At 41.0% G+C, this 16,305-nt stretch overlaps 1 protein-coding gene across 1 annotated transcript in view; it reads left to right on the forward strand.

Annotated features, from left to right (window-relative positions):
* The first annotated feature begins 91 nt into the window (after nt 1-91).
* LOC143746265 (uncharacterized) overlaps nt 92-16,305 on the forward strand; it is a 45,963-nt gene continuing 29,749 nt past the window's right edge. Inside the window, exons 1-52 of the mRNA XM_077238068.1 lie at nt 92-259; nt 775-806; nt 897-994; nt 1,112-1,137; nt 1,317-1,338; nt 2,259-2,286; nt 2,377-2,452; nt 2,614-2,772; nt 2,861-3,072; nt 3,165-3,253; nt 3,351-3,469; nt 3,602-3,775; nt 4,291-4,322; nt 4,413-4,510; nt 4,628-4,653; nt 4,833-4,854; nt 5,775-5,802; nt 5,893-5,968; nt 6,130-6,288; nt 6,377-6,588; nt 6,681-6,769; nt 6,867-6,985; nt 7,118-7,291; nt 7,807-7,838; nt 7,929-8,026; nt 8,144-8,169; nt 8,350-8,371; nt 9,289-9,316; nt 9,406-9,481; nt 9,643-9,801; nt 9,890-10,101; nt 10,194-10,282; nt 10,380-10,498; nt 10,629-10,802; nt 11,316-11,347; nt 11,438-11,535; nt 11,653-11,678; nt 11,857-11,878; nt 12,796-12,823; nt 12,913-12,988; nt 13,150-13,308; nt 13,397-13,608; nt 13,701-13,789; nt 13,887-14,005; nt 14,124-14,297; nt 14,551-14,582; nt 14,669-14,766; nt 14,850-14,878; nt 14,981-15,002; nt 15,112-15,139; nt 15,221-15,305; nt 15,396-15,542. Coding sequence (XP_077094183.1) covers nt 119-259; nt 775-806; nt 897-994; nt 1,112-1,137; nt 1,317-1,338; nt 2,259-2,286; nt 2,377-2,452; nt 2,614-2,772; nt 2,861-3,072; nt 3,165-3,253; nt 3,351-3,469; nt 3,602-3,775; nt 4,291-4,322; nt 4,413-4,510; nt 4,628-4,653; nt 4,833-4,854; nt 5,775-5,802; nt 5,893-5,968; nt 6,130-6,288; nt 6,377-6,588; nt 6,681-6,769; nt 6,867-6,985; nt 7,118-7,291; nt 7,807-7,838; nt 7,929-8,026; nt 8,144-8,169; nt 8,350-8,371; nt 9,289-9,316; nt 9,406-9,481; nt 9,643-9,801; nt 9,890-10,101; nt 10,194-10,282; nt 10,380-10,498; nt 10,629-10,802; nt 11,316-11,347; nt 11,438-11,535; nt 11,653-11,678; nt 11,857-11,878; nt 12,796-12,823; nt 12,913-12,988; nt 13,150-13,308; nt 13,397-13,608; nt 13,701-13,789; nt 13,887-14,005; nt 14,124-14,297; nt 14,551-14,582; nt 14,669-14,766; nt 14,850-14,878; nt 14,981-15,002; nt 15,112-15,139; nt 15,221-15,305; nt 15,396-15,542 — 4,722 coding nt within the window. The 5' untranslated portion in view covers nt 92-118. The remainder of the gene's footprint in view (nt 260-774; nt 807-896; nt 995-1,111; nt 1,138-1,316; nt 1,339-2,258; nt 2,287-2,376; nt 2,453-2,613; nt 2,773-2,860; nt 3,073-3,164; nt 3,254-3,350; nt 3,470-3,601; nt 3,776-4,290; nt 4,323-4,412; nt 4,511-4,627; nt 4,654-4,832; nt 4,855-5,774; nt 5,803-5,892; nt 5,969-6,129; nt 6,289-6,376; nt 6,589-6,680; nt 6,770-6,866; nt 6,986-7,117; nt 7,292-7,806; nt 7,839-7,928; nt 8,027-8,143; nt 8,170-8,349; nt 8,372-9,288; nt 9,317-9,405; nt 9,482-9,642; nt 9,802-9,889; nt 10,102-10,193; nt 10,283-10,379; nt 10,499-10,628; nt 10,803-11,315; nt 11,348-11,437; nt 11,536-11,652; nt 11,679-11,856; nt 11,879-12,795; nt 12,824-12,912; nt 12,989-13,149; nt 13,309-13,396; nt 13,609-13,700; nt 13,790-13,886; nt 14,006-14,123; nt 14,298-14,550; nt 14,583-14,668; nt 14,767-14,849; nt 14,879-14,980; nt 15,003-15,111; nt 15,140-15,220; nt 15,306-15,395; nt 15,543-16,305) is intronic.

The raw sequence follows: 16,305 nt of genomic DNA on the forward strand, positions 1-16,305 counted from the left end.
AGGTTAAATAACCTCCAACATCAAACGTTTATCTGTAGGACTTTTCCACTCAGTGTTGCTTCCTTGTTCTTCCGTGTGTCTTTAGTTGGAGACGCTGGACAATCTGTCTCCAGTGCAGATGGTTGGACTGATGGTTAATGGTCTTCCTGGCCTTCAACAGAATGATGTCATCAATAGAGTGTTTGATCATCTGCTACAGTCTCCTGTGGATCGGGGACTTCCTGATGTTCTTCAAAACCTGCTCTTACTCCCACAGACGGTAAAACTTACTGGGATGTTTTCAATGGCTCTGCTTCAAACCGTAGTGAGATGACCATCCAGATGGCAATTTTGGGCATCATGGGTGTGATTGTGATGAAGTCATTTCCAAACAGTAGACCGCAAAACTATGAGGACTCATCCAATATTATAACAGGATTATATGTCTCATGAAACAATTCCAGAATACAATGAGGCAAATTTTGTGAAAATTTTCATCTAACGGACCTTATTCAGGGTAGACGCCTTAATTAATTTTTCTACAAATGAAAATTAGGTTTTGAGGAAGAGACCTACAGTCTAATCCAACATTCAAAAGGACTTTTCAAAACTGGTGACAAAAGACTCTTGAAAACATGTTGTGATAATTAAATGTTACACACGAGTCACACGACCCTGAATCAGAACAACCCAAACAACAGACTGAGTTGTGATTGTAGGTTAAATACGCTGTAGTCAGAGTTTGATGAATCAGATATATGATGAAGACACTGACGCCTGTTTGCGTTTCCACAGACCGTAATACAGTGCAGCTCCCTCACACTGATGTAAGTGTACTTCAGCCTCTCCTGTCATGTTATTGAGTCTCTGGTGTCTCTTGTGCTGAGATCTCCTCTAATCCTTTTTTTCTTTCTCAGTTTTGAGAGGCTGTTTCAGGCTCTACCTTTCCTGCCGTCAGACATGCAGACTCTGGTCTTCCACACAACTGGAGAACTCAAGCAGAAAGCAGTGCCAGGTGAGTCTCAGTCTCTGTGTCGTCATCATCTCTCACTGTTGACTTCACTAGAAGATCAGCATGTTTCTCAGTATTTCTGATGGAATTAATGATCAAATGTGTGTGTCTTATTTACAGGCTGCTCACTTCCTGAACCTCCAACAGTAAGAGATTGTTTTTTAACACAGTTTTCCTTATGGACCTCTTTCAGTCCTACAGGAATCCTCTCTATGCCTCACTCTTTAAAATGTTTTCACAAAACTCAAACCATACAGAGATTTTTAAAAAAACTTGTTTTACATTTTGTCTTTTATTTTGTTCTACCTTTTTTCCTCTGTTGCAGTGTCTGATCACACCTGTGAATGGTGAGTGTATTTGTACACCTTGCATTTTTCTGATCTTCACTACTTTGTGTCTAATCGAGTCTGAATGAACACTGTGATGAACTGAACCTGCATTATTCCACTAGCCAACATCCATAAGCACTAAGCCCAGCTTTTCTTAGATTTCCTCCCTATTGAGTGTGTTATATTGACAGCTGTTGTCCGTACAGATCTATGGGCAGCCCTAGAGCCCATCCAAAGGAACAATAACAACTACACGAACCTATACAATATGGACCTACAAACCTTCAGTTCTCGGCTCCACACAACGCTAATTGCGAGTAGCCTGTTGTACAAGTAAACTGAAACAGATAAATAGCTTAAATATATAATCAAATCCATTTATTAATATCTCTACCTTTCAAAAAGGTCATGCGAGTAGTTTACAAGACTAGTAGATTTTGTGATTAATATGTTAGAGAGAATCAGAAAAAGATTTGCCCAGCATTGGATGTTCAGAAAGAGTTATTGACCAAACTGTGTGAAGCGAGACTCCAGACTCAGTGTCACTCACTAGTCGTCGCCTACTGCAGTGATCAGGAGCATAGCTATTTTCCCAGGGTACAACTTTCCGAGGGCTTAATGTTCCCAGGGTTCCATGTTCCTTAGTTAGCTGAACCCCAACCCTCGGGACATAGGACCCTTTGTCATGTAATTATTTGTTCTATATATCTAGGGATTATAGGATTTGGGAACCTAGGAATGACTCACTGTATCTTTATAGTCAAACAGAAATAATGAATCAGTCAACTAATCTGAACAAGTTTTGTTAGTTAACTTTCTACTTTTATTACTTTCTTTTAATCTTTTTGACTGTCGCATTGTAATTCAAGTAATTCAAATATACTGAATCCTAATAAAATCCAGTTGCACTAATCAATGTTTTCTGATGAATTTAACAGCTACCAGAGTTTGTTCAGGAGTCAACAGGTACGAGCAAATAATCTTTTTTTCCACTCTGACACAGTGACATCATCTATGACACAGGAAGTGTTCATGAAATTGTAATGTCTTCCACAGTAATGAGACTCTCCTGTCCGCTGGTCTCGTGAGCGCCCCCTGTAGTATCGACCTGCAACAGTACGCTTGCTCTTCGGTAAGAAGACGACAAGCAGAAAACTCTGTTAAAAGGAGCTGATATTGATGATTTTCTGGGAATCTACGTCCCTCCAGAGAGCAAATGTGCAGCAGTTTCTGGAATCACCATGATATTTCCTGAACTGTGATCTCCACTGATGAAATCCTTTGTGTTCGTAGCTCACAGGCTTCACTGCTGAAAACCTGGCTGGACTTCTGAAGTGTCAACTATCCAGCAGCAGCAGTTACTCCAAGGAGATCTGGAAGTTGCTTTTCACCAAAACAAACAATGTTCTCGATGGAGCCCTCAGCATCTTTTCCAGCACGGCAGCAAATATGGTAAATAAGCCCTGTACAACTCTGCTCTATTGTTACTTGGAAGATTGACTGGGAATATGGCAATAATTCCTCCTCATTACGTCATCAGTCTCAGCCAATCAGAGGCGATGTCGTGTCCCAAGTGTTGGATGTGATTGGGGAGCTGAGATTGGAGCGCATCAGTCCTGACCAATGGAGTGACGTTACTTTCATCAGCATGTTGTTGGGACAATATCTGAAGCCGTTGTTACCGTTCGTGTCACCATCCCTACTGCTGTGCACTAGCAGCAAAAACCTCAGCTGCCAAACCTACCAGCACATGTAAGAAAAACATTTCCTCAACAATAGCTCAAGACTATCGTTGATAAGTTGATAAGATGCTTTGTTCAACATTATTTCCAACCATTTCTCAGTCTGGCAGAGTTCCCGATTATCAATAAGACGCAAGGAAGGAATATGGTGGAGTTTTTCATCTTGCCCTTCCTCAGTAGAAACGCAACAGGTGAGGTGGAGGTTTGCAGTGGTTTCAGGCAGAATGTCACTCATGTAGAGGTTCTGGAGTTCATGAAGGTGATTCTACTGTGTGTGTTGTGTGTCAGATGCGGGCTGTCTGTCGAGTGCCAACAACAGTACTGAGTGGCTGCTGAAGAACTTTGGTTCGTTCGTTCACTTTGTGTCTCTCGAAGAACTGCTCTCCATCAACGCACAATTTGATCCCGTAAGAATCTTCACATGTGATATAATCAAAGAACAAAGATGACAACAAGGTTAAATAACCTCCAACATCAAACGTTTATCTGTAGGACTTTTCCACTCAGTGTTGCTTCCTTGTTCTTCCGTGTGTCTTTAGTTGGAGACGCTGGACAATCTGTCTCCAGTGCAGATGGTTGGACTGATGGTTAATGGTCTTCCTGGCCTTCAACAGAATGATGTCATCAATAGAGTGTTTGATCATCTGCTACAGTCTCCTGTGGATCGGGGACTTCCTGATGTTCTTCAAAACCTGCTCTTACTCCCACAGACGGTAAAACTTACTGGGATGTTTTCAATGGCTCTGCTTCAAACCGTAGTGAGATGACCATCCAGATGGCAATTTTGGGCATCATGGGTGTGATTGTGATGAAGTCATTTCCAAACAGTAGACCGCAAAACTATGAGGACTCATCCAATATTATAACAGGATTATATGTCTCATGAAACAATTCCAGAATACAATGAGGCAAATTTTGTGAAAATTTTCATCTAACGGTCCTTATTCAGGGTAGACGCCTTAATTAATTTTTCTACAAATGAAAATTAGGTTTTGAGGAAGAGACCTACAGTCTAATCCAACATTCAAAAGGACTTTTCAAAACTGGTGACAAAAGACTCTTGAAAACATGTTGTGATAATTAAATGTTACACTCGAGTCACACGACCCTGAATCAGAACAAGCCAAACAACAGCCTGAGTTGTGATTGTAGGTTAAATACGCTGTAGTCAGAGTTTGATAAATCAGATATATGATGAAGACACTGACGCCTGTTTGTGTTTCCACAGACCGTAATACAGTGCAGCTCCCTCACACTGATGTAAGTGTACTTCAGCCTCTCCTGTCATGTTATTGAGTCTCTGGTGTCTCTTGTGCTGAGATCTCCTCTAATCCTTTTTTTCTTTCTCAGTTTTGAGAGGCTGTTTCAGGCTCTACCTTTCCTGCCGTCAGACATGCAGACTCTGGTCTTCCACACAACTGGAGAACTCAAGCAGAAAGCAGTGCCAGGTGAGTCTCAGTCTCTGTGTCGTCATCATCTCTCACTGTTGACTTCACTAGAAGATCAGCATGTTTCTCAGTATTTCTGATGGAATTAATGATCAAATGTGTGTGTCTTATTTACAGGCTGCTCACTTCCTGAACCTCCAACAGTAAGAGATTGTTTTTTAACACAGTTTTCCTTATGGACCTCTTTCAGTCCTACAGGAATCCTCTCTATGCCTCACTCTTTAAAATGTTTTCACAAAACTCAAACCATACAGAGATTTTTAAAAAAACTTGTTTTACATTTTGTCTTTTATTTTGTTCTACCTTTTTTCCTCTGTTGCAGTGTCTGATCACACCTGTGAATGGTGAGTGTATTTGTACACCTTGCATTTTTCTGATCTTCACTACTTTGTGTCTAATCGAGTCTGAATGAACACTGTGATGAACTGAACCTGCATTATTCCACTAGCCAACATCCATAAGCACTAAGCCCAGCTTTTCTTAGATTTCCTCCCTATTGAGTGTGTTATATTGACAGCTGTTGTCTGTACAGATCTATGGGCAGCCCTAGAGCCCATCCAAAGGAACAATAACAACTACACGAACCTATACAATATGGACCTACAAACCTTCAGTTCTCGGCTCCACACAACGCTAATTGCGAGTAGCCTGTTGTACAAGTAAACTGAAACAGATAAATAGCTTAAATATATAATCAAATCCATTTATTAATATCTCTACCTTTCAAAAAGGTCATGCGAGTAGTTTACAAGACTAGTAGATTTTGTGATTAATATGTTAGAGAGAATCAGAAAAAGATTTGCCCAGCATTGGATGTTCAGAAAGAGTTATTGACCAAACTGTGTTGAGCGAGACTCCAGACTCAGTGTCACTCACTAGTCGTCGCCTACTGCAGTGATCAGGAGCATAGCTATTTTCCCAGGGTACAACTTTCCGAGGGCTTAATGTTCCCAGGGTTCCATGTTCCTTAGTTAGCTGAACCCCAACCCTCGGGACATAGGACCCTTTGTCATGTAATTATTTGTTCTATATATCTAGGGATTATAGGATTTGGGAACCTAGGAATGACTCACTGTATCTTTATAGTCAAACAGAAATAATGAATCAGTCAACTAATCTGAACAAGTTTTGTTAGTTAACTTTCTACTTTTATTACTTTCTTTTAATCTTTTTGACTGTCGCATTGTAATTCAAGTAATTCAAATATACTGAATCCTAATAAAATCCAGTTGCACTAATCAATGTTTTCTGATGAATTTAACAGCTACCAGAGTTTGTTCAGGAGTCAACAGGTACGAGCAAATACTCTTTTTTTCCACTCTGACACAGTGACATCATCTATGACACAGGAAGTGTTCATGAAATTGTAATGTCTTCCACAGTAATGAGACTCTCCTGTCCGCTGGTCTCGTGAGCGCCCCCTGTAGTATCGACCTGCAACAGTACGCTTGCTCTTCGGTAAGAAGACGACAAGCAGAAAACTCTGTTAAAAGGAGCTGATATTGATGATTTTCTGGGAATCTACGTCCCTCCAGAGAGCAAATGTGCAGCAGTTTCTGGAATCACCATGATATTTCCTGAACTGTGATCTCCACTGATGAAATCCTTTGTGTTCGTAGCTCACAGGCTTCACTGCTGAAAACCTGGCTGGACTTCTGAAGTGTCAACTATCCAGCAGCAGCAGTTACTCCAAGGAGATCTGGAAGTTGCTTTTCACCAAAACAAACAATGTTCTCGATGGAGCCCTCAGCATCTTTTCCAGCATGGCAGCAAATATGGTAAATAAGCCTTGTACAACTCTGCTCTATTGTTACTTGGAAGATTGACTGGGAATATGGCAATAATTCCTCCTCATTACCTCATCAGTCTCAGCCAATCAGAGGCGATGTCGTGTCCCAAGTGCTGGATGTGATTGGGGAGCTGAGATTGGAGCGCATCAGTCCTGACCAATGGAGTGACGTTACTTTCATCAGCATGTTTTTGGGTCAATATCTGAAGCCGTTGTTACCGTTCGTGTCACCATCCCTACTGCTGTGCACTAGCAGCAAAAACCTCAGCTGCCAAACCTACCAGCACATGTAAGAAAAACATTTCCTCAACAATAGCTCAAGACTATCGTTGATAAGTTGATAAGATGCTTTGTTCAACATTATTTCCAACCATTTCTCAGTCTGGCAGAGTTCCCGATTATCAATAAGACGCAAGGAAGGAACATGGTGGAGTTTTTCATCTTGCCCTTCCTCAGTAGAAACACAACAGGTGAGGTGGAGGTTTGCAGTGGTTTCAGGCAGAATGTCACTCATGTAGAGGTTCTGGAGTTCATGAAGGTGATTCTACTGTGTGTGTTGTGTGTCAGATGCGGGCTGTCTGTCGAGTGCCAACAACAGTACTGAGTGGCTGCTGAAGAACTTTGGTTCGTTCGTTCACTTTGTGTCTCTCGAAGAACTGCTCTCCATCAACGCACAATTTGATCCCGTAAGAATCTTCACATGTGATATAATCAAAGAACAAAGATGACAAGAAGGTTAAATAACCTCCAACATCAAACGTTTATCTGTAGGACTTTTCCACTCAGTGTTGCTTCCTTGTTCTTCCGTGTGTCTTTAGTTGGAGACGCTGGACAATCTGTCTCCAGTGCAGATGGTTGGACTGATGGTTAATGGTCTTCCTGGCCTTCAACAGAATGATGTCATCAATAGAGTGTTTGATCATCTGCTACAGTCTCCTGTGGATCGGGGACTTCCTGATGTTCTTCAAAACCTGCTCTTACTCCCACAGACGGTAAAACTTACTGGGATGTTTTCAATGGCTCTGCTTCAAACCGTAGTGAGATGACCATCCAGATGGCAATTTTGGGCATCATGGGTGTGATTGTGATGAAGTCATTTCCAAACAGTAGACCGCAAAACTATGAGGACTCATCCAATATTATAACAGGATTATATGTCTCATGAAACAATTCCAGAATACAATGAGGCAAATTTTGTGAAAATTTTCATCTAACGGACCTTATTCAGGGTAGACGCCTTAATTAATTTTTCTACAAATGAAAATTAGGTTTTGAGGAAGAGACCTACAGTCTAATCCAACATTCAAAAGGACTTTTCAAAACTGGTGACAAAAGACTCTTGAAAACATGTTGTGATAATTAAATGTTACACACGAGTCACACGACCCTGAATCAGAACAACCCAAACAACAGACTGAGTTGTGATTGTAGGTTAAATACGCTGTAGTCAGAGTTTGATAAATCAGATATATGATGAAGACACTGACGCCTGTTTGTGTTTCCACAGACCGTAATACAGTGCAGCTCCCTCACACTGATGTAAGTGTACTTCAGCCTCTCCTGTCATGTTATTGAGTCTCTGGTGTCTCTTGTGCTGAGATCTCCTCTAATCCTTTTTTTCTTTCTCAGTTTTGAGAGGCTGTTTCAGGCTCTACCTTTCCTGCCGTCAGACATGCAGACTCTGGTCTTCCACACAACTGGAGAACTCAAGCAGAAAGCAGTGCCAGGTGAGTCTCAGTCTCTGTGTCGTCATCATCTCTCACTGTTGACTTCACTAGAAGATCAGCATGTTTCTCAGTATTTCTGATGGAATTAATGATCAAATGTGTGTGTCTTATTTACAGGCTGCTCACTTCCTGGACCTCCAACAGTAAGAGATTGTTTTTTAACACAGTTTTCCTTATGGACCTCTTTCAGTCCTACAGGAATCCTCTCTATGCCTCACTCTTTAAAATGTTTTCACAAAACTCAAACCATACAGAGATTTTTAAAAAAAACTTGTTTTACATTTTGTCTTTTATTTTGTTCTACCTTTTTTCCTCTGTTGCAGTGTCTGATCACACCTGTGAATGGTGAGTGTATTTGTACACCTTGCATTTTTCTGATCTTCACTACTTTGTGTCTAATCGAGTCTGAATGAACACTGTGATGAACTGAACCTGCATTATTCCACTAGCCAACATCCATAAGCACTAAGCCCAGCTTTTCTTAGATTTCCTCCCTATTGAGTGTGTTATATTGACAGCTGTTGTCTGTACAGATCTATGGGCAGCCCTAGAGCCCATCCAAAGGAACAATAACAACTACACGAACCTATACAATATGGACCTACAAACCTTCAGTTCTCGGCTCCACACAACGCTAATTGCGAGTAGCCTGTTGTACAAGTAAACTGAAACAGATAAATAGCTTAAATATATAATCAAATCCATTTATTAATATCTCTACCTTTCAAAAAGGTCATGCGAGTAGTTTACAAGACTAGTAGATTTTGTGATTAATATGTTAGAGAGAATCAGAAAAAGATTTGCCCAGCATTGGATGTTCAGAAAGAGTTATTGACCAAACTGTGTTGAGCGAGACTCCAGACTCAGTGTCACTCACTAGTCGTCGCCTACTGCAGTGATCAGGAGCATAGCTATTTTCCCAGGGTACAACTTTCCGAGGGCTTAATGTTCCCAGGTTTCCATGTTCCTTAGTTAGCTGAACCCCAACCCTCGGGACATAGGACCCTTTGTCATGTAATTATTTGTTCTATATATCTAGGGATTATAGGATTTGGGAACCTAGGAATGACTCACTGTATCTTTATAGTCAAACAGAAATAATGAATCAGTCAACTAATCTGAACAAGTTTTGTTAGTCAACTTTCTATTTTTTATTACTTTCCTTTAATCTTTTTGACTGTCGCATTGTAATTCAAGGGTGTTATACTGAATCCTAATAAAATCCAGTTGCACTAATCAATGTTTTCTGATGAATTTAACAGCTACCAGAGTTTGTTCAGGAGTCAACAGGTACGAGCAAATACTCTTTTTTCCACTCTGACACAGTGACATCATCTATGACACAGGAAGTGTTCATGAAATTGTAATGTCTTCCACAGTAATGAGACTCTCCTGTCCGCTGGTCTCGTGAGCGCCCCCTGTAGTATCGACCTGCAACAGTACGCTTGCTCTTCGGTAAGAAGACGACAAGCAGAAAACTCTGTTAAAAGGAGCTGATATTGATGATTTTCTGGGAATCTACGTCCCTCCAGAGAGCAAATGTGCAGCAGTTTCTGGAATCACCATGATATTTCCTGAACTGTGATCTCCACTGATGAAATCCTTTGTGTTCGTAGCTCACAGGCTTCACTGCTGAAAACCTGGCTGGACTTCTGAAGTGTCAACTATCCAGCAGCAGCAGTTACTCCAAGGAGATCTGGAAGTTGCTTTTCACCAAAACAAACAATGTTCTCGATGGAGCCCTCAGCATCTTTTCCAGCATGGCAGCAAATATGGTAAATAAGCCTTGTACAACTCTGCTCTATTGTTACTTGGAAGATTGACTGGGAATATGGCAATAATTCCTCCTCATTACGTCATCAGTCTCAGCCAATCAGAGGCGATGTCGTGTCCCAAGTGTTGGATGTGATTGGGGAGCTGAGATTGGAGCGCATCAGTCCTGACCAATGGAGTGACGTTACTTTCATCAGCATGTTGTTGGGTCAATATCTGAAGCCGTTGTTACCGTTCGTGTCACCATCCCTACTGCTGTGCACTAGCAGCAAAAACCTCAGCTGCCAAACCTACCAGCACATGTAAGAAAAACATTTCCTCAACAATAGCTCAAGACTATCGTTGATAAGTTGATAAGATGCTTTGTTCAACATTATTTCCAACCATTTCTCAGTCTGGCAGAGTTCCCGATTATCAATAAGACGCAAGGAAGGAACATGGTGGAGTTTTTCATCTTGCCCTTCCTCAGTAGAAACACAACAGGTGAGGTGGAGGTTTGCAGTGGTTTCAGGCAGAATGTCACTCATGTAGAGGTTCTGGAGTTCATGAAGGTGATTCTACTGTGTGTGGTGTGTGTCAGATGCGGGCTGTCTGTCGAGTGCCAACAACAGTACTGAGTGGCTGCTGAAGAACTTTGGTTCGTTCGTTCACTTTGTGTCTCTCGAAGAACTGCTCTCCATCAATGCACAATTTGATCCGGTATGCCTTTACTTGTTCGTCAAAGAACATGATAGAAGAAGAAATACAATAATCTTGATGAACATTATCATTGTTATCTGTAGAACTTTTCCTCTAATGTTTGCCTTCTTGTTCTTCCGTGTGTCTTTAGTTGGAGACGCTGGACAATCTGTCTCCAGTGCAGATGGTTGGACTGATGGTTAATGGTCTTCCTGGCCTTCAACAGAATGATGTCATCAATAGAGTGTTTGATCATCTGCTAGTGTCTCCTGTGGATCGAGGACTTCCTGATGTTCTTCAAAACCTGCTCTTACTCCCACAGACGGTAAAACTTACTCAGATGTTTTCAATGGCTCTGCTTCAAACCGTACTGAGATGACCATCCAGATGGCAATTTTGGGCATCATGGGTGTGATTGTGAAGTCATTTCCAAACAGTAGACAGTGAAATTATTGGAACTCATCCAATATTATTACAGAACTATGTGTCTCATTAAACAATCCCAGAATACAATGTGGCAAATTTTGTGAAAATTTTCATCTAACGGACCTTATTCAGGGTAGACGCCTTATTTTATTTTTCTACAAATGAAAATTAGGTTTTGTGGAAGAGACCTACAGTCTAATCCAACATTCAAAAGGACTTTTCAAAACTGTTGAGAAAAGACTCTTGAAAAACATGTTGTGATAATTAAATGTTACACACAAGTCACACAACCCTAAATCAGAACAACCCAAACAACAGACTGAGTTGTGTTTGTAGGTTAAATACATTGTAGTCAGAGTTTGATGAATCAGATATGTGTTGAAGACACTGACGCCTGTTTGTGTTTCCACAGACCGTAATACAGTGCAGCTCCCTCACACTGATGTAAGTGTACTTCAGCCTCTCCTGTCATGTTATTGAGTCTCTGGTGTCTCTTGTGCTGAGATCTCCTCTAATCCTTTTTTTCTTTCTCAGTTTTGAGAGGCTGTTTCAGGCTCTACCTTTCCTGCCGTCAGACATGCAGACTCTGGTCTTCCACACAACTGGAGAACTCAAGCAGAAAGCAGTGCCAGGTGAGTCTCAGTCTCTGTGTCGTCATCATCTCTCACTGTTGACTTCACTAGAAGATCAGCATGTTTCTCAGTATTTCTGATGGAATTAATGATCAAATGTGTGTGTCTTATTTACAGGCTGCTCACTTCCTGAACCTCCAACAGTAAGAGATTGTTTTTTAACGCAGTTTTCCTTATGGACCTCTTTCAGTCCAACAGGAATCCTTTCTATGCCTCACTCTTTAAAACGTTTTCACAAAACTCAAACCATACAGAGATTTAAAAAAAACTTGTTTTACATTTTGTCTTTTATTTTGTTCTACCTTTTTTCCTCTGTTTCAGTGTCTGATCACACCTGTGAATGGTGAGTGTATTTGTACACCTTGCATTTTTCTGATCTTCACTACTCTGTGTCTAATCGAGTCTGAATGAACACTGTGATGAACTGAACCTGCATTATTCCACTAGCCAACATCCATAAGCACTAAGCCCAGCTTTCCACAGATTTCCTCCCTATTGAGTGTGTTATATTGACAGCTGTTGTCTGTACAGATCTATGGGCAGCCCTAGAGCCCATCCAAAGGAACAATAACAACTACACGAACCTATACAATAGGGACCTACAAACCTTCAGTTCTCGGCTCCACACAACGCTAATTGCGAGTAGCCTGTTGTACAAGTAAACTGAAACAGATAAATAGCTTAAATATATAATCAAATCCATTTATTAATCTCTCTACCTTTCAAAAAGGTCATGCGAGTAGTTTACAAGACTAGTAGATTTTGTGATTTATATGTTAGAGAGAATCAAAACAAGATTTGCCCAGCATTGGATGTTCAGAAAGAGTTATTGACCAAACTGTGTTGAGCGAGACTCCAGACTCAGTGTCACTCACTAGTCGTCGCCTACTGCAGTGATCAGGAGCATAGCTATTTTCCCAGGGTACAACTTTCCGAGGGCTTAATGTTCCCAGGGTTCCATGTTCCTTAGTTAGCTGAACCCCAACCCTCGGGACATAGGACCCTTTGTCATGTAATTATTTGTTCTATATATCTAGGGATTATAGGATTTGGGAACCTAGGAATGACTCACTGTATCTTTATAGTCAAACAGAAATAATGAATCAGTCAACTAATCTGAACAAGTTTTGTTAGTCAACTCTCTATTTTTTATTACTTTCTTTTAATCTTTTTGACTGTCACATTGTAATTCAAGGGTGTTATACTGAATCCTAATAAAATCCAGTTGCACTAATCAATGTTTTCTGATGAATTTAACAGCTACCAGAGTTTGTTCAGGAGTCAACAGGTACGAGCAAATACTCTTTTTTCCACTCTGACACAGTGACATCATCTATGACACAGGAAGTGTTCATGAAATTGTAATGTCTTCCACAGTAATGAGACTCTCCTGTCCGCTGGTCTCGTGAGCGCCCCCTGTAGTATCGACCTGCAACAGTACGCTTGCTCTTCGGTAAGAAGACGACAAGCAGAAAACTCTGTTAAAAGGAGCTGATATTGATGATTTTCTGGGAATCTACGTCCCTCCAGAGAGCAAATGTGCAGCAGTTTCTGGAATCACCATGATATTTCCTGAACTGTGATCTCCACTGATGAAATCCTTTGTGTTCGTAGCTCACAGGCTTCACTGCTGAAAACCTGGCTGGACTTCTGAAGTGTCAACTATCCAGCAGCAGCAGTTACTCCAAGGAGATCTGGAAGTTGCTTTTCACCAAAACAAACAATGTTCTTGATGGACCCCTCAGCATCTTTTTTAGCATGGCAGCAAATATGGTAAATAAGCCTTGTACAACTCTGCTCTATTGTTACGTGGAAGATTGACTGGGAATATGGCAATAATTCCTCCTCATTACGTCATCAGTCTCAGCCAATCAGAGGCGATGTCGTGTCCCAAGTGCTGGATGTGATTGGGGAGCTGAGATTGGAGCGCATCAGTCCTGACCAATGGAGTGACGTTACTTTCATCAGCATGTTGTTGGGTCAATATCTGAAGCCGTTGTTACCGTTCGTGTCACCATCCCTACTGCTGTGCACTAGCAGCAAAAACCTCAGCTGCCAAACCTACCAGCACATGTAAGAAAAACATTTCCTCAACAATAGCTCAAGACTATCGTTGATAAGTTGATAAGATGCTTTGTTCAACATTATTTCCAACCATTTCTCAGTCTGGCAGAGTTCCCGATTATCAATAAGACGCAAGGAAGGAACATGGTGGAGTTTTTCATCTTGCCCTTCCTCAGTAGAAACACAACAGGTGAGGTGGAGGTTTGCAGTGGTTTCAGGCAGAATGTCACTCATGTAGAGGTTCTGGAGTTCATGAAGGTGATTCTACTGTGTGTGTTGTGTGTCAGATGCGGGCTGTCTGTCGAGTGCTAACAACAGTACTGATTGGCTGCTGAAGAACTTTGGTTCGTTCGTTCACTTTGTGTCTCTCGAAGAACTGCTCTCCATCAACGCACAATTTGATCCGGTATGCCTTTACTTGTTCGTCAAAGAACATGATAGAAAAAGAAATACAATAATCTTGATGAACATTATCATTGTTATCTGTAGAACTTTTCCTCTAATGTTTGCCTTCTTGTCTTTAGTTGGAGACGCTGGACAATCTGTCTCCAGTGCAGATGGTTGGACTGATGGTTAATGGTCTTCCTGGCCTTCAACAGAATGATGTCATAAATAGAGTGTTTGATCATCTGCTAGTGTCTCCTGTGGATCGAGGACTTCCTCAAGTTCTCGAGCTCCTGTACGTTTACTCCACAAAGGTGAGAAGTGTTTCAGAGTTATGGCTGGAAGTCTTTGGCAATTTCTAGAACCATACAGTAGTCTTAGTTCGTACAGTAGAAGTTCTTTTGCAAACACTTTTCTGTAATTGATTGTAATGTCATAGTTCTTCTTTCCTATTATACTATCGATCAAGCTTCGTTATGTTTCGTGTTATAGCTGCTTCCAGCTATAGTCCTCTAAATGGAAATAAATGAGTTTAATTTGTGTATGCATACTGGTTTTCTTTTCTAGAGTCCACTCAGCTGTCAAACCAACCAGATAATGTAAGTGTGTGTTTATTAATAGCCAAGAGAGGCCGAGACATCAATATTAAGATCTTCTTGACTGCTTCTTTTCTGTTGTAAATCAGCTTCACGCGACTTGACCACATCCTGAGATCAGCAGCGGGTGATCTGGAGCCCGTCATCTGGGCGAGCGTTTATGACTTCAGTCTCACGGCACCAGAAGGTCAGCGCAGTGCCATCTGTGTTTCTCTAAGCCATCATGTCTGTTCCCCGTGTGCCTGAATGCTATGTCTGACTTTCTCACAGGTTGCTCTCTGCTCCCAGTTGTGGATGAGGTATGTCTGTTATTTAAAGTGAATCAAGTTTTATGTTTACAGAATTCTAAACTAGCATTTTGTTCAGTACATTTCACACCGTATTTGTCTTTTCCTCCACAGTGTCCTTTGACTCCATACAACGGTAGTCAGCGATTCCTCTTTATCACTATCACTGCGTGATCATGTGTGAGTGTGCAGTCATGTGTTGTGTGTCTGTGTATGTGATGTTTTCCTCTGTTTGTGTATTTTAGAGACTGAAGTGTGTCATGGAGTGGACAGGTAGAGTGAGGCTTTAATTACTGCTTTATTTTTCTGTTTTCCCTCCTTGACTTTGGTTAATTGTGTCATCTCTGTCCTCAGTTCTGCATTACAGCTCTTCCTGAACACCGGAGATGCTACAAATAGGCTTTGTGACTTCAGTATCGCAGAATATGCATGTACCCCGGTAATCAGATATGAGTCTCTATCCCAGAATGCACCTCTCTGGTCAGGCGTGAGTTAGTTGTGTCAACAGTTGTGTTTGGATGTGCTTCAGGTGCTGAATGTCAGTGTGGAGCAGCTGGTGTCTGTGCTGGACTGTCACCTGTCTGATGATGTCATCAGGTCACCTGAGAGCTGGAAGCTCCTCCTAACCAGAGTCTCACACCGGCTGGACGCCGCACTCATCGCGCTGTCCAACAGGGTACAAGACAGCTGGACGCACAGTCACTTGTGCTGCAAAACACCATATTGACAAAATCCAACATCCCATGAAGCATTGCATAGCATTTACAATATTTTGCATGACAATGTGTTCTTTGAACGTTCTGACAAAAGTAGTGCCATTTAACCCTTGTGCGTCAATTAAAAAAGTTACACATAGGTCCATAGTGGACAGAAATGTAAATGTCTAAAAACTGTCATAAAATTTGAAGCTTCGGAGCACAGACTTAAGTCTGCTCTCATTTTAAAGAAGACTCTTGGCAGATTATTGTTGAAGTAAAAAGTTTAAAAAGTAAAGCAAAAAAAGTTATAGAGGTTTGAGTTCATGAAAATGATTTATGAACATTATTTTATGTAAAATATATATTTTATAAAACGTGTTGAATGCTAAAACTGCTAGAAAATCGAAACCATGAATATAAAAAGTTGTGTTCCAAATTTGAGGTTGATATCTCAAAAAACGAGCTTTCAGTGAGAGTTTGTTTTGGCGCAGTACCCAATCTTCCCCTTTAGATGCAGCAAAACTCCACTGAGACACTCAGTGGCTGGATTTGGGATTTACAGTACAGTAGAGTTTTTCTCTGTCAAATATTACACACACACACACCAACACACCCCCGCAATTATAACTGCACAATTTATCCAATTGGCTATATAATATGCAGAAGCAGAGAACAGGAATAAAACAAGTATTTTCTTTATAGGCCAAACCTGAGAAAATTACACCATCTGGTAAAAAAAAA

Source organism: Siphateles boraxobius, unplaced genomic scaffold (assembly GCF_051911475.1).
Source record: "Siphateles boraxobius isolate OS27281-9 unplaced genomic scaffold, OSU_SipBor_1 10, whole genome shotgun sequence".
NCBI classification, from domain to species: domain Eukaryota; kingdom Metazoa; phylum Chordata; class Actinopteri; order Cypriniformes; family Leuciscidae; genus Siphateles; species Siphateles boraxobius.